Source organism: Aquila chrysaetos, chromosome 3 (assembly GCF_900496995.4).
Source record: "Aquila chrysaetos chrysaetos chromosome 3, bAquChr1.4, whole genome shotgun sequence".
NCBI lineage: Eukaryota > Metazoa > Chordata > Aves > Accipitriformes > Accipitridae > Aquila > Aquila chrysaetos.
Window position 1 is genome coordinate 78742968 of NC_044006.1, and position 21083 is coordinate 78764050.

A 21083-nucleotide genomic window follows, 5' to 3' on the forward strand; every position below is an offset into this window, starting at 1 on the left:
TGCCTGTGCTGCGCTCCCCGCCGGGCACGCGGCGCTCATCAGAGCAGACAGACCCTGACATGTCTTACTTTCCGTGCCAGGCGGCTTCTTGGCTCAGGCAGCCCATCGCCACCATGCCGTGAAGCGGCACCTGAGGGGCCAAGGCAGGAGAGGGGCTGCAAACACCCCGGAGCCGCTGCTGTCACCTCCGTGCCGGCACTGAGCCCACCACGGGGCCTGCGGCACTGCCTGGCACGTCAACACCGAGCCCTCGCTGCTGAGTGACATGGTGACCTTCCCCATGTGTCCCCCTGGGCTGACGGTGATCCCCACCACCGCCACCACCGTGCTGCACCCCACGGCTGCTGGTGGGACCTCCCTGGCCCATGGTGGGACAGGAAAAGGGACAGGACCGCTCAGAGTCAACAGCCCCGTGGCCGCTCTTAAGGGATGTCAGGAGCCACAGTCCCCCGTTGCCCCAGCCAGGACCCTCCTGCCCAGCCACTGGAGCCCAGTACAGACCAGTAGCACCCAGTACAGTCTGTAAGGGATGTCAGGAGCTGCTGTCCCCACTTGCCTCAGCCAGGACCCTCTATCCCGGCCACTGGAGCCCAGCCCAGTGCCTGGGGTCTCTGCCCCGGCTGGGGCACACGGCTGCCGCCTTCCTCATTGCGGGTTCAACCAGCAGCAAAGCTGAGCTTGTGTCCCAGAGACACACGGACAGGACACACACAGTGCACTCCCCTGACCCTGCACGTCCCCCCCTGCACCCCCCCCCAGTTACAGCCCGATCGGCTGCAAAGTCCTGGTTGCCGCCATTGCTTGGTGCGGCTGCGCCCGTTTGCTTCTGGTTATTGTCTTTGTTAACGCTAATTGGGCAGGGTTTGGGACTCCCTGTCCTTGTCTGCCCAGCCAAGGCAAGAATCCTGCGGATGCCAGTGTGCCGCTGGCCGGGTGCCATGCATGGGGCCAGGCTGTCCCTGCACCCTCCCGTTCTGCCCCCCCGCCTCCCCTCGCCACCAGTTTTGGGGTGTGCTGGGCAGGATGGCAGGGGCTGGGGGCAAGGGGAAGCGCTCCCTGGGGAGGCAGGTCCAGCTGCGGGGAGGGGCAGGCAGCACCAGCGGGGGGGGGGAAGGAGGGATGTGAGCAGGGGCCGAGCAGGAGGGAATCATCCTGGTGCCCCCCCATCCCCATGCTGGGGGGTCCCCGGGGCGCTGCGTGTGTGTGGGTCTGCGTTTGCAGCCATGCGTGCCAGCACCAGTTGGGGCATGAGCTCAGGCTGGGTCCTGGCCGCACCGACGAGGGGACACCTTGGGAGGAGAGGTGCCCGGGGTGGGCTGGGATGGGTACCCCACCCTGAGCCGTACAGGAGCTGGGCCAGTGTGGGAGCGGCATCCCCAGCACCAGGGTCGTCCCGTCAGAGGGTCATCCACCATGCTCCCCCTCCACAAACGCATCCACTCCCTGTGGCTCGCTGGCTTTATTTGGTGGCTTGGCAAAGAGGGGGGGCAGGTGCCCCAAGAAGCAGTTTGGGGGTGCACGGGGGCTGAGCTTGCACAGGCACAGGCTTGCTTGTGCCCTGGGTGGGGGGCACAGGCCCCCTGGCTGCCTCAGGGCTGGGAGGGGGCAGGTGGGCCCTACGGCACAGCCTGGGGGTGGCCGGACCCCCGGCTCTCTCCTGGCGTGGGGCTGCGCCCGGCTGCCGGCACCCCTCCTCGCCACACCGTCCGGGTGCTCAGCGCTTCCTGCAAGACACGGTGGGGTTTGCTGGGGGGGTTCCCCTGATGGCCGGGGTCCCCGTCCCTGTGTCTCGCTGCTGCCAGTGGATGGGGATCCCGCCGGAGTTCCGCCATTACCTGCCACGGCAGCAGGACGCTGCCGGGGTGCCTCATGGGCTGGGCTGGTTCCTTGTCCTCCCTCCTGGCTCTCCCCTGCGGGAGCAAGCACAGCATCACGCCAAGCCCCGGGTGATGGGGAGGCCTGGGGCCAGCCTGGCCCCGGGGGGACAACACGCGGCCGGGGGCTGCCTGCTGGCAGGCCCGGGTAGGGTGACCCCCGTGGCAGCTCCGGGGCAGGGACCGGCACCGCCTGGTGCGTTGCGGCACCTCCGGACCTTTCACCCTCCGCCGCTGGCTCCGTACGCACCCGCCTGCCCGGCTGAACCTCATCATCCTCCCTGGCGTGCCAGGATGTTGACTGCGACTCCTGCGGGGAGAGACATGGGTGCAGGAACGGCTGGTGCCGCGGGGCCGTCGGACACCGTCGGGGTGACACCGAGGAGTTGGCGGCACCAAGTTTCCTCCTCTCCCCACACGCCGCTTCCCCCGGCCCCCAGGGCAGCCGCCTCGGTGGTGCGGTGTGGCCGCAGACCGGCACTGCCCGCTCACCTCGCTCAGGACGGAGAAGCACCCCGAGCAGGGTCTGTGGGGCCGGCGCCGGCCCCCGCTGCTCATCCCCTGCAGAGGGAAGGGTTGTTACTGGTTCTGCTGGAGCCCATTGCTGCCCAGGGTCGCTTTGGTGCCTGCGTGAGCACCTCCAAGTCTGGCCTGGGTGGTGGGAGTGCGGGCAGGGAGGTGTGGGCAGGGAGCACCCTGGGGAGCAGGAGACGAGGGAGAAATGGCCGGCTAGCCCCCTTTGCTGCCGAGCCGGGATGGGGACAGGATTGCTTCCATGCCCAGCGGTGCCCAGACCCTCCCCAGCTTCCCCCGGTCCATCCCTGCTCAGGTACCCGATCCCTGGCCATGTTTTGGGCTGTGTTTTGGAAACAACGTGCTCTCACCCTCCTTCCCTACCCCCAGCCCTTCCTCTGCTTTCCCTCGGCACAGTGAAGCCACCGTCCAGTGATGCAGCCCCCGTCCTCCCGCGCAGCGGCTGGACCACCCGCATCCACTGCCTCCCTCCTCCCCTGCTCAGCCCCTCGCCACCCCCCTGACGAAATGTTTGCCAGTTGTGCAAGCGCTGCGGCTGCAAGAGGGGCCCTGGCAGAGCACACAGCCTCCGGGATGCCCGCAGAGCGTGCCCCCCCCCCCCCCCCCCCCCCCCCCCCGTGGTGTTGGCCCTCAGGGTGAAGGGCTTGGCTGGACCTCCGTGCCCCAAGCCCATCATCAGCCCCAGCAGTGCCCAGGGCGGCACAGGGAATAGGGAGGGGGGAAAAGCTGCTCTCCCGGGGTTTGGCCTGTGCCCACACGGGGGGTTCAGCGCAGGGTGCTGGTGACAGAGCAGCCTGTGTCCCCGTGGTGCCAGAGCCGTGCCATGCTGTGCTGAGCCATGCCACGGGAGGTTTTCCCTCCCCATGGTGCTCTCCGTGCAGTCTCCCCTCTCCTGGCCTCCATTATTCCCCAGCTTGAACTCCCCTCCGCACATGACCAACCTCTCTCCCCCGTGCGACCTTCTTCGAGTCACCGTGGTCGGCTCGGGCCACGGCCACAAGGGCCACGGTGGCAGCGAAGCCGCAGAGCAGCCACAGCCTCATGGTGCTGCGTAGGGGCACGGCCGCCTGGCTCAGGCTGTCCCGGTGCCGCCGTGTGCTCCCCGCCTGGACCTTGGCCCCTGATATCAGCGGTGGAGGCTGCTCCGGGGCGCCCAGCCCGGCGTCCGGCTGCCCACCGCGGTCGATCGGAGCGAGCTGTCACCGCAGGACACCAGGGAGAGCAAGGGACCTCGGTGGGGCCAGAAGGACGGGCAGGTGTGGGCAGCGCCGTCACTTGTGGACAAGGGATGGGGCAGATCACCCTCTGCCACCCCAAAAGTTGGGTTGGGATGGGTTGGAGGAAACATCTCCCCAAAACTGGTGTCTTGGGGGCACCTCCTCTTCCTCCATCCACCTCCTCATGCCATCTGCAATCCCCGGCATCAACCAAGTGGGGTCCTGGAGCAGCTCCAGGTGCCAGGGGAACCCCGAGTTCCCCTGAGAACTGCTCTGCGCTTGCTGGTGCTGGGATGTGAATGCTACAGGCAGAATAGAGTACCACCAGCAAGGGGAATTAAAGAGAGGTGTCGTGGTTTAATCCCAGCCAGCAACAAAGCACCACGCAGCTGCTTGCTCACCACCCCCCCACCCAGTGGGATGGGGGAGAGAATCGGGGGGGGGAAAAGTAAAACTTATGGGTTGAGATAAGAACAGTTTAATAGAACAGAAAGAAAGAAAATAATAACAACAATAATAAGATGACAATAATAATAACAAAAGAATTGGACTATACAAAACAAGTGATGCACAATGCAATTGCTCACCACTCGCCAATTGATGCCCAGTTAGTTCCTGAGCAGCTATCCCCCCGCCAAGGCCAACTCTCCCCGGTTTATATACTGGGCATGACATTACATAGTACGGAATATTCCTTTGGCCAGTTGGGGCCTGCTGCCCTGGCTGTGTCCCCTCCAAAGTCCTTGTGCCTCTCCAGCCTTCTCGCTGGCTGGGCATGAGAAGCTGAAAAATCCTTGACTTTAGACTAAACATTACTCAGTGACAACTGAAAACATCACTGTGTTACCAACATTCTTCTCATACTGAACCCAAAACACAGCACTGTACCAGCTACTAGGAAGAAAGTTAACTCTATCCCAGCTGAAACCAGGACAAGAGGGTAAATTGAGAGAACAACTCACATAAAATCATGGAAAAGAGAATTGAATTAAGGAGGAACCACACACAGGAGACACAGGATCTGTAGGAAGTTTGTCTTTACTAAAGAAAACAAAATCCAGAGAAGTGGTTACACTGCAGCCAGCATAGAGAGCTGCCAAGAGACCAGCTGGAAAACACGAGCACCGGCTTTGGTGCACGACACTGGGGAACGGGGGAGATAAGTCAGACAAATCCCTGAGCCTGGAGGTCTCACTGCATTCGATCTAAGATTGCTTGCAGCAAGAAACCGTCAATTTTGTGACTATCCGGAGAATCAACTACTTTTTAGATAAAGAGGAGGCTGCAGGCGTTCTCCCCACCCCAGTGGGACCTCGGGGGTCACTGGCTCCTGCCAAACGGGCACCGCGCGCTCCTTCGCCGGCGGAGGCCTGGAGAGGGACGGGGGGACCGGGAATGGCGCTGCTCCGGGCGGGGCGGGCACGGAACGGGCCCGGGGAGGGAACGGCGGCCGCGGGCCCGGTCGGAGCCGCCTCGCCCGCTTGCCCGGAAGCAGCAGGCCGCGTCCCGCGTTACCACGGCAACGGAAAAAGCGCGTCCCGAGCACTGTAAACATCCGCTCACGCACTTCCGGCGAAGAGCCACGCCTTCCTTCCGCCCGCCCCTTCCCCCGAAGCGCGTCTCGCTCCCGTGACCCGGAAGCCGTACTGTTCTCCCGGAACTCCTTTCGCCGCCACGCCCCGCGTGACGCCCGCCGGCCGCGCGATTGGCTGCCCTCACCGGCGCCGCCATTTTGTGGCGGCCGCCGGCATTGGCGCAGCGCCCCACGTGATCCCGCCGTCGGGCGGTGACGCAGCCGCTTCCGGGGGCCGGGGGGGGGACACGGGACGGGACAGAGCCCGCTCTGCCCGTGGGCCCGTGTCAGCTGGCGTGCCGGCAGCCATGCCGTCCGTCCATCCGTCCGTCCCCGAGCGCTGGCCGGGTCGTTCAGGAGGGGCGTGCGGAGAGAACCGTCTCCTTCGCGTTTCACTGAGGTTGGAAAAGGCCGTTCGGATCATCGAGTCCAACCGTTGACCCGACACTGCCAGATCCACCACTAAACCATGTCCCTAAGCGCCACATCTACACATCTATTTAAATATACCCCTAGGGATGGCGACTCAATCCCTTCCCTGGGCAGCCTGTTCCAGTGCTTGACAGCCCTTTCATTTAAGAAATTTTTCCTAATATCCAATCTAAACTTCCCCTGGCACAACTTGAGGCCGTTTCCTCTTATCCCACCACTTGTTACTTGGGAGAAGAGACCAACCTCCACCTCACTACAACCTCCTTTCAGGTAGTTGTAGAGAGCGATAAGGTCTCCCCTCAGCCTCCTCTTCTCCAGACTAAACAACCCCAGCTCCCTCAGCCGCTCCTCATAAGACTTGCTCTCTAGACCCTTCACCAGCTTCACTGCCCTTCTCTGAACACGCTCCAGCACCTCAAAGTCTTTCCTGGAGTGAGGGGCCCAAAACTGAACACAGGACTCGAGGTGCGGCCTCACCAGTGCCGAGTACAGGGGGGACGATCGCTTCCCTAGTCCTGCTGGCCACACAGTTTCTGATACAAAATACTACAAATTCATGCCAGTTTTGCTATCCTTATACCCAAATTTGGCCTTTCTGGTATTCCCAGAGTAATCTCAGCCTTGTCTGGAATGAGTGTTGTGGTTCCATGGGCACTGTTGCTCTTGCAAGACTCTTCTCTCCAGAAGGTCCCAGACTTCGCTTCCCTCCCCTGGGGGTTCAGCTCCCCCCTGACTACCAGCGAAGCCCAGCCGGCACTGCCTGCACATGCTGCCGCTTCCCTCACCAGTGTCCCTCACATCCACCAATTCCTCCTGGCATCTCCTGTGGTTGAATTCAGGGAGCTTCGCCTCCTGGTCAGGGACCAATCTTCTGCTGGCAGCCGTAACAGCATCCCCTGTACAGAGATCTGCTGAACAGTGCTTTTTTTCAGTAATTTTAGAAAGAGAACACTGCAGGGTTCTGCACAGTACATCCCTGCCTGCTTCTATAAGTGATAGCTGCAGTCTCATCAAAAACCAAAGCCCCCCTTTAATATTGTACCCTAAAAATTTCTCTCCATATATTTTGCTTAAATTAATAGTGGGGAAAGCCGGGCACGCTGCCTGCATCCAGCAGAGCAAAGCACTAACGGCAGCTGAGTTCAGTGCCCCAACGACCCCGGGGGATTCCTCCCTGCCTGGGCCCGGTGAGCAGCTGCTCCCTTGTTTGCGAGCGCAGCCCGCATGCAGATGGACAGACCTGAAAGCATGACAACATGGACAGTAATTTAATATAGTTTAATGAGAAGATGGGGAAGACCGCAGTGACCAGGCACTGCCCGGCCAGAAAACCTACTGACCAGCTGCCTGCTCACACGCAGCTGCCCATCCTTCCCCTTTTGCCCCGTTTTCCCATGCTTCCTCCTTTTATCCACACTGATCCTTCCCCTTTCCCTTAGCCTTTTCCCTGAAGCCTCCCAGAGAATCCCAGTTTCCCCAGCAGGTGCCCCATACTGAGTTTTATACCCACTAATCCACCTCCGTACACCTTTCACAGCGTTTCTTCTCTTAAATCACTTCAGTGGGTTTTGCTGGAGGGAAGAAGGTCCCGACTGTTCACCTCTAACACCCACAAGTCGCTGCTGACCTCCTGCTGATGATCAGCTGTCTATCTGAATGACGATGGGCCAGATATCCTTACACTGAGAGTAGCCACCGAGCTCAAAGTTATGGCATACGGAGTCCAACATGTGGTTGACAGTCCGCATCACCATTTTATATGCGTCATGCAGCGATATGTAATTTGAATTAACAAGTTCATGTCCTCCAACATTTTGCTTAGTGTCAGGGCTCCAGATCAGCTGTGTCCTCTGTGTCTCGCAGTGTACGTACACCTTGGGGTGCGTCGCTTCCCTCTTCACCTCCGCAGCAGCATTTGAGGGTGGGGGTGCAGCCATGGGTTCAAAAGACACCACAGGGGCATGAAGTGGTTCTGACGTGCCCCCTTGCGACGGCACAGTCTCCTGTTTCGCAGGAGGACAAAACGCCCCACACATTCCCTTCGTGGGGTCGTCTTCTGCCTTAGCAGGAGGGACAGCGGGTTCAGAAAGACAGCCGGTGCTAGAAGAACCCTGGGGAAACTCTAACCTCTTGTTGGCACAAGGCTTGGAAGGCCACATAATTCGCTTGGCTTTCCTGATGATTCGCCCAATGCGGGATTTTCGCTTTGCCAGCCTGTGAAGCATGGCCCGAGCCTTACCAGTAAGATGAACAATTTTATTAACTCTGCCCCGATAACAAATCCTTTGCATGTGACAGTATTCGTGGTCCTTAAGTGCCAAGACACCAGCCTGGCGGTTCCTGCAGTAGTCGTGTTCTCTCAGAGGAGATGGATGTGGGGTACAACACAAGAGCTGTGTCTCACTCACCACACAGTAACAGTGGTCTTTCAAAATAGTCTCATTCAAATCCTCGACAGACAGTTTCCTATTTCTCCGGAGAAATGTCACTTCTCTCAAAGCGCATCGACTCTTCTGGGCATTTCTTTGAAACCTCTTCCTATGGCTACGACGCAGGCGCTTCTGAGGATCTGCCTTTTTGTTTTGCTGTTCCATCACTGGACGAAGTGGGGATCCTCTGCTTTGTGTCACATTTTCCTTGACTCCTTGTTTATCCTCTACTTCTCCCTCTTTCCCAGGCCAGAAAACCGTCTGTGCCTGGTCTCCACTTTCCACTGCCTCCACTGCTCTGCTGGCCGCCTCTGCTGGCAGCTCGCTCCTATCCCCGAGACATTTGAACTTGTTCAGCAGTCTTCTAGACCGGAGACGCCACTGCACGCACCGTCCTCCTGCTGAGAGAGGGTTGGGAAGAGTTTGCCTTCTTCCTGGCTGGGGCATTGTGATGGGACAGGGAGAGCGGGACCATGATGAAGGAACGGGGGAGATGCTGACAGCCAGTAAGAAAAATCCATTCTTCCCAGTTCAGGGGCCACCTGGGCTCCACATCCCTGACCTCTGCCTGGGTGGGCAGGAGTCAAGCCCTGCCCAGGGATGCTGCCTGCACAGGGGTGGGAGGAGCCCTGGCAGTGATGACGGGGTGCAGCACAGGCAGCTGGGGACAGGGATGGGGCTGGAGCTCACCTCGGGCTCTTTGCTCCAGAACCTGGTGGTGAGGAAGCAGGGGGACCAGGACTCACCACAGCAGGGGGTCTGCATCCTCTCCTCCAGCGCATGGCGCCCACCACTACCAGGCCACCAGCCTGAGGGAGGCTCCTCCGGCCAGCTCACGTCCCCATCATGTCCTGCAGGGAAACCAGACAGATGTCACCTTCCCGGCAGAAGCAGCCCTTCTGCTCCACAGCCACAGGGCCAGAGGAGGAAGCCCTGTCCGCCGCCAGCAGCCAGAAAGCCACAACCCTGCTCACGGGTGACTGAAAGAGGGAAGGATTCTTGGTGGGTCGAGGGGTACAAGCAGCAGCAGATCAGCAACGTCTCTGTGGAGCTGCAGCCTTTGCATGGGCAGGCAGGCAGCCTCTGTTTCCCTTTGATGTTGCTGCTGCCCTGTGCGGGGAGGGTTGCAGGGCCAGAGGGAAACGGGGGAGACGCCTCAAAACAGGCAGTAAGGAGGGTAGGGATTTGGACAGGAGGACAAGTGGGAAGCCCAGAGACCCGCTGGTCACAGCTACAGAGAAGAGGAGTTTGGGGCGGCCTTTGGAACATGCCACCGCTCCCTGTCAAGGTAAGTGGTCCTACGGGGGTTGGGTTGTTCCTGCTCACCTGGAGAGGGGCTGTCGTGTCCATCCCACCTCACTGGGCTCTGCGGTGTGCAGACCCACGGCTCTTCCCCATGCTCTATCCGGTATAAAACGTCGGGTTTGGGGCCTGGGTAGCCTGGGGGTGGAGCAGAGCATGTTGTTCTAGTACAAACTGTAGGAATACATTGTTAACAGGAGAAAATAAAGGTCTTCTCTGTGACACCCCAGGCTGCACTTCACCGTGACCAGAAAAGCCCAAGCAGAAACAACACCGAAACATGGAAAAAAGCAAGAGAGACATCGGAGCTGCTGCCAGAGATTAATTTATTCACAAAGACAAGGGCAGAACCCTGATGGGAGTATGGGAACCGACTCCCAGCTCCGCTGACAGACTTTCCCAGCAAGGGATTTTCTGCTGCTCATCCTAGGAGCAGCTCCAGGGCATGGGATGTCCTCCCAGGTGCTCAGCTCAGACCCTTTATGCAGGTAATCAGAGATCTCCGTCCTGTCCTGGTGGCAGCAGGCAAGTCCTCTGAAGGGACCTTACTGGTTCAGGGAACTCTGCTGTCCTCTGACGGGTGCGTTCCCCTGCGCCTTGCCTGATATGTGCTACTCCTGCCCCACTGCAGCTTGAGCACCCAGGGGAAGGGAAGAGTCATTGGCCCATGGCCATGACCCCCCGCCAGGTCCCCACCTGACCTCAGGGCGGGCAGCTCACCCGCAGTTACATTTTCAGAGGCAGCCACCAGCTCAAAGAGACCCAAATCCTGTGTTTTTCCAGCACTAAACTCCCCCAGGACTGCAGGTGCTTGGAGCAGTTATCCCAACCCTGTAGCCATAGTTCAAAACACACTGATCAGCCCCACAAAGCACTGGAAGCAGCATGGTTCCGAAGGAGTCAAATATGACAGAAGCCCCCCCGCCCCAGCCGTGCCCCCCTCCCGGCTGACATCTGAGCCCCGGAGTTAAAACCGCAGGTTACCCAGGGATGTCAAGAGCTTGTAGTTGTCCAGCATGACGGTGCGGTACAGCTCCCTCTGCCCCGCCGCAATGGCGTCCCACTCTGCATGGCTCAGATAGACAGCAACGTCCTCGAAGGTCACCGGTTCCTGCCACACAAGGATTGCATGCGTGGAGGCCCACAGCCACAGGGAGGAAGGGTTTCGTATAGGTTTTATTTTCCAGGCGCTATTTCCAGCCCGGGAGAGCTACCAGAACGTGAGATTTAAAGCACCAACGCACAGCGCTTCCCCAGGAGGCCGTGCACCCTGGGGGGGGGCGGGGGCGGGAATTATGGCTTTTCAGAAAACGACATCTTAGGGAGATGTTGCCTGGCACTCGGGTCTCTTCTCAGGGCAGCCCGTGGTGCACCCAGCAGCCAGAGCAACCCACGGTGACCCCGCGCGGCCCGGCCCGCCAACGCCCGAGGGACAGCTGCCCCGTCGGGCAGATAGGAAGGGGCTCTGGCTTCACTCAGCCACGTGGGTGTGGAAAGAAAGGGACGACAGAGGTGGCTGGAGCGGGGGGGGGGGGCAAGGTCACAGAGGGGGGCTGGGGGGGGCAGAGAGGTGGGCAGTAGCGGGGGGGGGCTGGGGAGGGGATGTGTTGGGGGGGGCTGGGGAGGGGACGTGTTGTGCGGGGGCTGGGGGGAAAAATGTGACGGGGAGGGGAATGCTTGGGGGGGGGGGGGGGGAAGTCAGAAGCGCCATGATGGTGGCTGCGGGGGGGGGAGCAGCAGGAGCCGCCCCAGAGAGGCCTGAGGGGGATTGGGGGGGCCCGTGCAGAGCCGGGCAACAAGGGGCCCGGTGGCGGGAGGGTGGTCTGGGCCACCCTCCGCCAGGGCCCAGCTCCTACCTGCGTCTGCCCCGCCATGGCGCCCGGGAGGAGGCGGCCCTGCCGGGCGGGGGTGGCCTGCTCCCCGCCAGGCCGCCGCTCGGGGTCTCAGAGCGGCGCTTCCGGTGCGCCAGCCACCCGCAAGGCTCCGTGCCGGAAGTAGGCCGCGTGACGTAAGCCTCCCCCCCCCACCGCCCGGCAGAACCGGCGCGGGCCGCTTCTCCCGCCGTTGCTCCCCCACGCGCTTCCGGCCGGAGCCACGCCTCTTCCGGGAAAAGAAAAGGTGGCCGGCGCCAACCTGAAAGTGCGGTCGAGTGCCCACGTGACCCGCCCCAGCTTCCCAAAGGGGCGGGGCCGGGCCGCGCTCGGCCGGATGAGCGCGGTGATGGCGGTGCCGCCATTTTGAGCGCCGCGTCCGCCTCGCCCCTCACGTGATCGGCAGCGGCGCCGCCATTGGTCTGTCGGGGAGGCTTCCGGTGCGGCCTCCTCGGCCCGTCTGCCCCCCCCCCCGCCTCACTCAGAGGCCCGCTGGGATTTACTTCATTGCTCATTATTTAGCAATCATGGTCATTATTAGCAATCCTGGTCTACAGTAATGATTGCTAATTATTTCTTTATGGTGAACACCCTCAGAATGTTTACGGATGACACCAAGTTGGGTGGGAGTGTTGATCTGCTGGAGGGTAGGAAGGCTCTACAGAGGGATCTGGACAGGCTGGATCGATGGGCCGAGGCCAATTGTTTGAGGTTGAACAAGGCCAAGTGCTGGGTCCTGCGCTTGGGTCACAACAACCCCATGCAACGCGACAGGCTTGGGGAAGGGTGGCTGGAAAGCTGCCTGGCAGAAAATCACCTGGTGGTGCTGGTCGACAGCCGGCTGAATATGAGCCAGCAGTGTGCCCAGGTGGCCAAGAAGGCTGATGGCATCCTGGCTTGTATCTGAAATAGTGTGGCCAGCAGGAGCAGGGCAGTGATCATCCTCTTGTACTCAGCACTAGTGAGGCTGCACCTCGAGTACTGTGTTCAGTTTTGGGCCCCTCACTACAGGAAAGACACTGAGGTGCTGGAGCGTGTCCAGAGAAGGGCAACGAAGCTGGTGAAGGGTCTAGAGAGCAAGTCTTATGAGGGGCAGCTGGGGGAACTAGGGTTGTTTTGCCTCCAGGCTCAGGAAGGCAGGCACAGCTCCCAAGCACAACCCCTGCATGCAGCAGGATCCCGGCAAGGCCAGGGAGGTGTGGGGGCTCACCTTGCCCCACTGCTAGTGCCTGCCGAGCCATGGTGGCGCTTTCACCTTAAGAAACCTCACTGATGGGCGGCCTCCACCCATAATCACAGAATCACAGAACCATTGAGGTTGGAAAAGACCGCTAGGATCATCGAGTGCAACCATTAACCTAACACTGCCAGATCCACCGCTAAACCATGTCCCTAAGCGCCACATCTACACGTCTTTTAAATATACCTCCAGGGATGGTGGCTCAACCCCTTCCCTGGGCAGCCTGTTCCAGTGCTTGACAGCCCTTTCAGTGAAGAAGTTTTTCCTAATCTCCAATCTAAACCTCCCCTGGCACAACTTGAGGCTGTTTCCTCTCGTCCCATTGCTTGTTACTTGGGAGAAGAGACCGACCCCCACCTCGCTACAACCTCCTTTCAGGTAGCTGTAGAGAGCGATAAAGTCTCCCCTCAGCCTCCTCTTCTCCAGGCTAAACAACCCCAGTTCCCTCAGCCGCTCTCTACATGAACACAGAACTCTTTGCCTCCTCCTCCTCCTTCACTAGGTTTTCCAGTTAATTTTCAGGTAAAGTTTACATAGGTTGCAGAGATATCTCGGTGTGAGGATGGTTTTGCAGCATCCACTGGTTACACAGAGGCAGTGGAAAGGATCCAGTCGCTCTCCTATTCCCTCTGCTCTGGGAATTGGGCCATGTTCTCTGCTTACGCCTTATTGACAGCTCTGTCTGTGCCGTAGCCCCTGCTGTGCAGCAACTCTTTATCCCTGTCACAGCAGGACCATGACTGGGTGCCGGTGGCAGGGGACTGGAGCATCCCCACAGTGCCAAGCTCCATCCCTGGTTCCACGGGGGATGGTGTTTAATGGCTGCACCCTCTTCTTTCCATCTGCGCCCCACTCGGCCCCTTCCTTGGGTCTCCTAATACACAATTGCCACCAGCTCAGCCTTCAGGGAGCAGCCACTAGATGGACCTCAGGATTCGATGTTTTCACACGGGAAACGAGAGCGTTTTCGAGTGCCCAGCATTACCGGAGGTGCAGCTACTTCATGAATAGCCTTTATATTCTGGTGTGTGGACGCCCAACCTGGCAACTTTGAAGGCAAAACTTGTTCTAGTAAAAGCCTCTTCAGTCCTTTGAGCCAGGAAAATTGGCAGCCCTGCTCTTGTGTGGAGGAGGAAGACAGAGCTGATGTGTTGGCTGTGGGCACAGAGCAGTGGGGACAAGAAGTACCCAACTAAAAACGCATCCCATAGGGGGGAGGTGATATTTTTCCGTACTTTCCCATTTCTGTGATTATTGTGCAGTTTCTGCTGTTAGAGAGCAGAACTGGCTCCTCAGTGACAGCCGATACAAGGCTGTTTGTTCAGCACAACTGATTTGCAATTCAGAGAAATCTCTTCCCACACACATTCTCTCTAACATGCCCTGCCACACTTCACAGGCAATGGTTAAATTCCAGCCGTTGTATCTGGAGAAGAAAAACCAAAACCATCAGAAGCTGCAACATTGAAACTCCAGGACAAAATGCACAGGTGCCTTTGGTAAATTGTTTTAAATTCTGCTGCTATTATTCCAGGGGAAAAAAACAAAAAAGGTTGTAATACCTGCTTTTAGGGTGTGGGTTATGATTTCCATGAACAAGGCTTGGGCAATGTTTCTTTCCAAATGAGAACTGAAAGTCAATAGAGATGGAAATTTTAATTGCATTTCCATAATGGTAGTTTAACAAACTTCAAGTTTGTCTGTACTGATAGTATACACCAGGTCATTACAGGAACATCAACTTCTCGTGGTTATCTGCAGCCTACAAATATCTGGGGCAAAAGAATGTGTTGTGGTTTAACCCCAGCCAGCAACTAAGCACCACACAGCTGCTCACTCACTCCCCCCCGCCCTGCCGTGGGATGGGGGAGAGAATCAGGGAAAAAAAGAGTAAAACTCGTTGGCTGAGATAAGAACAGTTTAATAGAACAGAAAGAAAGAAAATAATAATGATAATAGTAACAACAATAAAAATAATAAAAGAATTGGAACATACAAAACAAGTGATGCACAATGCAATTGCTCACCACTCACTGACTGATGCCCAGTTAGTTCCCAAGCAGTGATCCCCCTCCCCTCGGCCAAATCCCCCTGGTTTATACCCTGGCCATGATGTTACATGGTATGGAATATCCCTTTGGCCAGTTTGGGTCAGCTGTCCTGCCTGTGTCCCCTCCCAACTCCTTATGCCCCCCCAGCCTCCCTGCTGGCTGGGCACGAGAAGCTGAAAAATCCTTGACTTAGACTAAACACTACTTAGCGACTACTGAAAACATCAGTGTGTTATCAACATTCTTCTCATACTGAACTCAAAACATAGCACTATACCAGCTACTAAGAAGACAATTAACTCTATCCCAGCTGAAACCAGGACAAAATGAAAAAGCAGTTCTCTGTCCTGCTTGAATGTTTTTAGAAGGAAATTCATTTATTTTAACTCCAATGTAGTTTCTAAAGCTATTTCCTTCTAAATTTGTCATATGAGTCTTCCACATACTTTCTGATTATTTAAGCCATTTTTAATTCTTTGTTTTGCAGAAAGGAAATTGGAATAGAATAGAAATAGAAATAGAATAGAATAGAATAGAATAGTTCTGTTGGAAGGGACCTACAACGATCATCTAGTCCAACTGCCTGACCACTTCAGGGCTGACCATATCTTGCAGGGTTTAGAAATGCAATACTTGTCCCAGTTTTTTGTTTTAATTATGGTTTGTTCTGTCTGTTAGTTTTATGATGGCATTTCCCAGTTGTGACAAGGGCTGTAACTGGTTCCATATACAACTGTTCTTCACTGTGATGCTGAGCCCCGGGAGGCTCAGGCGGAGGGCGATCAGTCCCTGCTCCCCAGGGAGCAGAGGAGTTTCAGCCCTGTGAACTCAGCAGGCACTGCACTAGGGGGGGGGGGGGGTGTCCTGGGCCACAGCAGGGGAAAGGCATCCTCCCTCTCAGAGGACCTGGGCAATGTGGGCTGTTTAGGGAGGTTGGGCTGCGGGTGAGGAGGGGGAGCTTGCCTGTTGTGCAAAAGCCAAGGTTATCTGTGCTTCCTTTCGCCTGCCCTGAGCTTCGTTATCTGCAATGCCCAGAGCTCGCTGCATCCACGGGAAAAGCCTGTTCAAGGGACCTTTGGTAGAAGGCTCACACCCTGGGCTGCCTTCCTGCTGAGCCACTGGGCTGGACTTTCCCTGTGTGGTGGGTTGACCCTGGCTAGACACCAGGTGCCCGCCAAAGCCACTCTATCACTACCCTCCTCAGCTAGACAGGGCAGAGAAAATATAACGAAAGTCTTGTGGGTCGAGATAAGGACAGGGAGAGATCACTCACTAATTACACTCACAGGCAAAACAGACTCGACTTGGAGAAAATTAATTCAATTTATTACCAATCAAATCAGAGTAGGGTAATGAGAAATAAAACCAAATCTTAAAACACCTTCTCCCCACCCCTCGCTTCTTCCCAGGCACAGCTTCAGTCCCGAATTCTCTACCTCCTCCCCACAGTGGCACAGGGGGGGTGGGGAATGGGGGTTGGGGTCAGTTCATCACACGTTGTCTCTGCCGCTCCTTCCTCCTCAGGGGGAGGACTCCTTATTCTTCCCCTGCTCCAGTGTGGGGTCCCTCCCATGGGAGACAGTCCTTCATGAACTTCTCCAACGTGGGTCCTTCCCATGGGCTGCAGTTCTTCACAGACTGCTGCAGCGTGGGTCCCCCGCAGGGTCACAGGTCCTGCCAGGAGCCTGCTCCAGCGTGGTCTTCCTACGGGGTCACAGCCTCCTTCAGGCATCCCCCTGCTCCGGCATGGGGTCCTCCCCAGGCTGCAGGTGGATATCTGCTCCACCGTGGACCTCCCTGGGCTGCAGGGGGACAGCCTGCCTCACCATGGTCTTCCCCACGGGCTGCAGGGGAATCTCTGCTCCGGCGCCTGGAGCATCTCCTCCCCTCCTTCTTCACTGACTTGGGGGTCTGTAGGGTTGTTTCTCTTACATGTTCTCACTCCTCTCTTTGGCTGCAGGAGCGCAGTTTTCTTTTCCCCCTTCTTAAATCTGTTATCCCAGAGATGCTACCACTGTTGCTGATGGGCTTGGCCTTGGCCAGCAGCGGGTCCGTCTTAGAGCTGGCTGGCATTGGCTCCATGGGACGTGGGCGAAGCTTCCAGCAGCTTCTCACAGAAGCCACCCCTGTAGCCCCCCTGCTACCGAAACCTTGTCATGCAAACCCAATATACCCTGGCTCAAGAGGCATCCCCAGCACGAGCATCAGGCACCCCCAGTGCTGTTCCTGGAGCCGCCGCAGGCGCTGGCCCCAGCCACGGCCCCACACAGACCCATAACTTTCCCACTCTGCAGCAGATCCCTGTGGAAGGACCGCCCTCTTTTACCCTGGTGCTTTGCTGATGCTCTGAGCTCTGTGGAGCCTTTTGCTGACCCTCAAGGCATCTGTGGCTGTGGCGAGTTGCTGTAATGAAACTGCATTGCACGGGAAACCCAGATGAGCTGGCCTGGACCTGGGGGGAGTTTGCTGTCATCTCCCATGCTCATACTCCTAGGACCAGCACTGCAGGACAGAGCTGAAAGCCCCGAGACAGCAGGGAGAGACCCCAGTGCCACAGGCATTGATGGAAAGGCCCTGCCAGACTGCCCAGGCTGTCTGCATGGGTCTTCCCTCAGCTCGTATTTTCACTGACCTGGGGAGGAAAACAAAATGTCACCTGCCCGGCTGACTCCAGCTGCAGCTCCCCGATGGACACCAGTGGCAGGAGAAGGGTGACAGGTCCCAACACCGTGCCCTGGGGCAGGCACCGCTTTGGCCTGAGGAACAGGGCAGGTCCCACAGCCGCCCTCGCACACCTGGCCTGGCAGAGAAGGGCTTTTGCCATTTCTCCTCTTCCTTCCAAACCAGCCCTTGTGTCTCCATCACACATGACAAGCAAGCATTCGGTGGCATCTCCAAGAGCAGTGACAGCAGCGGCTGTATGCACAGCAGTAAATCAGGGTGCCTGGGGCTGCACATGGCACTGCGGTGGGATGGTGCCAGGCCAGGCATGGCGGGTTTGAAGTATTTTAGTTTATAATCTCCCTCGGAAACATGTGGTCATTACATGAGGACTCCTGGGGCTGGAGAGTGGCATGTGTCCATGGAGCAGAGGGCTCTGTGTGCCAGATGGATGTGGACACGCTGGAGTGGGTCCAACAAAGACAACTGGGACATTGAAACATCTGACAGATGGGGAGAGGCTGGGAGAGCTGGGACTGTTCAGTCTGGAGAAGAGGAGGCTGAGGGGGAATCCTCTCCTCACCTGATGGAGACCAAGTGGTGCCCGGTGCCAGGATGAGAGGTGATGGGCACAGACAGAAATGTGAAATTCCATTTAAACATCAGGAAACTTTTTTGCTGTGAGTGTGACCGGGCACTGGCACAGGCTGCCTGGAAAGATGGTGGAGTCTCCATCCTTAGAGGTGTCCAAAATCCAACTGGACATGGTCCTGGGCAACCAGCTCTGGGGGGAACCCTGCTTGAACAGCGCTTGAACTAGATGATCTCCAAAGGTCCCTGCCAGCCTTGATGTTCCTGTGACTCTGTGATTCATCACTTCCACAAAATAAGGAAATCAGGAAAAATAAGGAAAATCAGGGAAAACAAAAAAGAACAAGGAGAATTATCCCACAACCCACAATTATCCTGCATGGCATAGCTCTGGACCACTCCCTCATTTTCCTCTCTGCTTTGTACCTCCCCATGTGATACTCCACTTTCTCTTCCATTAAACTGGGCTCCAGGTACATGTCGTTGCTGTACCACTCACCCCCATTCTCCTGCACCACGTAGCAGACCATCCCCATCAGCTTGGTGACCTGGTGGTCCTGTTCAGCACCAACTGCTCTGTTGTTGAAGCCGCAGTACCTGCTCCCACAGCGCAGGATCAGGTCCTGCAGCGCTCCATTGCCGCAATACCGCAGGTAATTGTGCAGCGACCTCCCTGCCAGGTCTTCTGCATGAGTAAGATTATCGTGTGCCTCAAAACATCAACTCCAAAAATGTCCTGCAGTCTCTGTACAGCCTCCTTGTCCTCCTCGATGGATTGGCCCAGATTTGTTCCCAGCAGCAGCACATGGGGGCCTGGGGAGGACAGCCTGATGCAATGAGTAATTTCTTTGTACACCTCACTGATGGCAGCCTTTGGATCAAAAATATCAGCTGCATCAATGACTGTGATGTCCTCGCCATCGCAGCACCCTTGTGCTTGCACACAGCTCACAATCACCAGCTCGGTCGCAAACTTGAACACGCATTCTCCGAGGAGGGTGTTGCTGGTGGCACTTTTCCCTGCCCCACTCTTCCCAACCAGGAGGAGCCTCATCCCCAAGCCCCTGCCTTCCCTGGGCAGCATGGGAATGAGAGCGGGCTGGATGGCCACAGCCACGCTGCACGGACAAAAGCAGACATACACAACTCCCGTTAGCACCACCGTGCTGCCTGTGCCAGGTCCCTGGGGTGTCCGCATGGGCTGTCCCCCCAGGAGACCGTCCTCGGGGCTGCCTGGGGGGTCTGGGGGCACCAGTAACATCCTCCAGACACCTTTGAAGTGCTCTCTCACACAGCCTGCCCTCCTGCTCAGGTCTTCCTGCCTGCAAAACAGGCACTGCACCAGCTTTGTGCAGGCAGGAGTTCAGTAGGGAGAAACCAGCTCCCTCCCTGCACGGCTCTTCTGGCTGCCCGGGCATGCCTGGACTCCCTTCCTCCCCTCAAAAAAACCTTCCAGCCAGCATAAAACCTCACACATCTCCCTCCCCTGCCCCTCGAGCCCAGTACCTTCGTGCTGCCTGGCTGGAGCCAGTGCCAAGGCAAGAGTTCCCCCCTGCAGCCGCAGAGCTCGTCCCTTCTCCTGGTGCCTCTCTGCTAGTGCACAGAACGAGGCCGGACGGGGTCTTGTTCTGCCCATGGGAGTAAGGCTTGGCCGGCGGCTCAGGCTCCTTCCTGGGCGAGCAGGCAGAGAGCTGGGGGGTGGCAGAGACCATGTCCCCTTGGAGGCTCTCAGAGCCACCGGGAATTGCCCGTGCGCAGAGCGGCAGTGGCGATGGCAGTGGCAGCCTGTGGCAAAGTCCTCGCGCTGCAGCTGGGGTGGCACGCAGACCCTTCGCAGCACCGGCCTCTCCCCACGGCACGAGGCTATGGGGTGTCGAAATGCTGCCTGTGCTGTGGGAAGATGGGCCCTAAAACGGCACAGCCGGAGCGCACGGCAGACGGGGGGAAGGCTCACCAGACAGTCCCCCCCTTCCTGCCTGCCCCTCGCCTCACCCCATATTGTGACCCCGCACTGACCACAAACCTCCCGCCCGTGGCCGCACATCTGACATTTACAATTAGAAGCAAAAGCTGCAGGGTGGGCAGGACTGGTGTGCCCCGGAGTCCTGGGTCACTCCTGGTACCTCTGCAAGCCGCTGTCGGTGCACATTCAGCGCTCCCGGTACTTTTGCATGCCACCATTGGTGCCTGTGCCATGCTCCCAGTGCCACCACGAGTGCCAGCCCCGGCTACAGGCAGCAGCAGTTCCTGGGTGCAGCCCAGGCTGGCTGAGGCCACCACAGCCCCGCTGTCCTTGGAGCCGTACCCCAAGGGGTGGGCTGCTCCGGGATGATGCCCTGAAGAAGGGATGCTTCGTGCAGTGCCCTGGTGCCCGCAGGGGTGGGAGGGGACGGGGGGCACTTTGCTACGGGAGCACTTTGGGTGAGTGGAAAGCAGGATGGGTGAAAACAGCAGCCTGTGATGGTGCTCCCACGGGGCTGCCCTGCGAGAGCTTCTCTGGCACGAGTTCCCCGTGGAAAGGGGGGTCCTGCATGTCCCTGGGGGTCAGGCGGTGCTGCTGTGGGGCCAGGGTGGCTCTGCAGCCGCACAGGGCTGTGCTGCTCCAGCACGGCGCTGCCAGGCAGCCACCGCGTGGCAGCTGGCTCACGGGCTGACGTCTCCCCAAGGGACCTGTTTCCCACCGTGGAGGATACGTGCTCGGCCTCAGGCACCACTGGGGGCCGTGGGTGCCACCTCTGTTTGTGGGGGTCTCGCATGTCCTGGACCCCCCCCACCCTCCGGGTGCTTCCAGCCACCTGTGGCTCCGCTGGCCCGGCAGGGTGTGGGTGCCGCAGCCAGGTGCAGCAAAAGCACCAAACCACGCTGAAACGGGGAAGAGTCCGAGTTTCAGCTTCTGTTACTGGAAATTAAGGGGGTGGGAAGGAGAAAGCGAGACGTTGCCCACGCATGGGATCCCAGCGTGGCCGTGCCGGGGCAGTGACGTCCTGCTGGTGGGGCAGGTGTCCTGTCCTGTGACACCGGGGTTTCCCCTGGAACCTCCCTGGGGTCTCAGATGTTTGTGACTTCTGCTGCCAGGTGCTGTTGCCCCATTCCCATCCACGTAGGCATGGCCAAGGATCCAGCAACTCCAGAGATCGAGGGCCACACGGTCCCAGAGAACCAGAGATCCCAGAGACTTCAGGAACCCCAGGACATGGGGCTGCCCCCCACACGTGTGCACAACCTGGGGTGTGTGGGGGCCCTGTTTCACTGGTGATTTTTCCCCACTGGCAGTGCGAGTGCTCTGCGCGGGCAGCTGCGCGAGGGTG

At 58.4% G+C, this 21083-nt stretch overlaps 3 protein-coding genes across 5 annotated transcripts; all 3 read right to left on the reverse strand.

Annotated features, from left to right (window-relative positions):
* Positions 1-1444: 1444 nt before the first annotated feature.
* Positions 1445-3832, reverse strand: LOC115339288. Its single transcript, XM_030009009.2, has 6 exons — positions 3785-3832; positions 3350-3604; positions 2367-2435; positions 2125-2184; positions 1836-1910; positions 1445-1724 (listed from the first exon to the last, which is right to left on the reverse strand). Exons 1-6 carry the CDS (start codon positions 3830-3832, stop codon positions 1617-1619), a joined length of 615 nt encoding a protein of 204 aa, XP_029864869.1. The 3' UTR covers positions 1445-1616.
* Positions 3833-6893: 3061 nt separating this feature from the next.
* LOC115338980 lies at positions 6894-11427 on the reverse strand. 3 transcript variants are annotated; one of them, XM_030008170.2, is made up of 5 exons: positions 11218-11427; positions 10346-10475; positions 9386-9499; positions 8806-8910; positions 6894-8457 (listed from the first exon to the last, which is right to left on the reverse strand). In XM_030008170.2, the coding sequence occupies exons 1-5, from the start codon at positions 11233-11235 to the stop codon at positions 7271-7273; spliced, it is 1554 nt and encodes a 517-aa protein (XP_029864030.1). In that variant the 5' UTR covers positions 11236-11427; the 3' UTR covers positions 6894-7270. The 3 variants fall into 3 exon arrangements, with proteins under 3 accessions (XP_029864030.1, XP_029864029.1, XP_029864027.1); XM_030008169.2 differs by having other exon boundaries at positions 6894-8460; positions 10346-10472; positions 11218-11422; XM_030008167.2 differs by having other exon boundaries at positions 6894-8460; positions 11218-11422.
* A 2438-nt stretch (positions 11428-13865) lies between these two features.
* Positions 13866-18832, reverse strand: LOC115339289 (GTPase IMAP family member 2-like). The gene is given in 3 exon segments (XM_030009010.2): positions 13866-13898; positions 18120-18472; positions 18475-18832. Coding segments are annotated over 3 exon segments (741 nt in total). The 5' UTR covers positions 18830-18832.
* Positions 18833-21083: the final 2251 nt, after the last annotated feature.

What these genes read in the sequence shown, in the direction of transcription:
- LOC115339288 (XM_030009009.2), bottom strand. Translation starts at nt 3,832, where the DNA reads ATGCCGGGGATTGCAGATGGCATGAGGAGGTGGATGGAGGAAGAGGAG. An exon ending in AGGTCGCACGGGGGAGAGAG is followed by an intron (nt 2,436 to 3,349) that starts GTTGGTCATGTG and finishes TTCCCTCTGCAG; the next exon opens with GGGATGAGCAGCGGGGGCCG. An exon ending in GCTTCTCCGTCCTGAGCGAG is followed by an intron (nt 2,185 to 2,366) that starts GTGAGCGGGCAG and finishes CTCTCCCCGCAG; the next exon opens with GAGTCGCAGTCAACATCCTG.
- LOC115338980 (XM_030008167.2), bottom strand. An exon ending in CAAGCTCTTGACATCCCTGG is followed by an intron (nt 9,500 to 10,345) that starts GTAACCTGCGGT and finishes CTCCACCCCCAG; the next exon opens with GCTACCCAGGCCCCAAACCC. An exon ending in ACACGACAGCCCCTCTCCAG is followed by an intron (nt 8,911 to 9,385) that starts GTGAGCAGGAAC and finishes GTTTCCCTGCAG; the next exon opens with GACATGATGGGGACGTGAGC.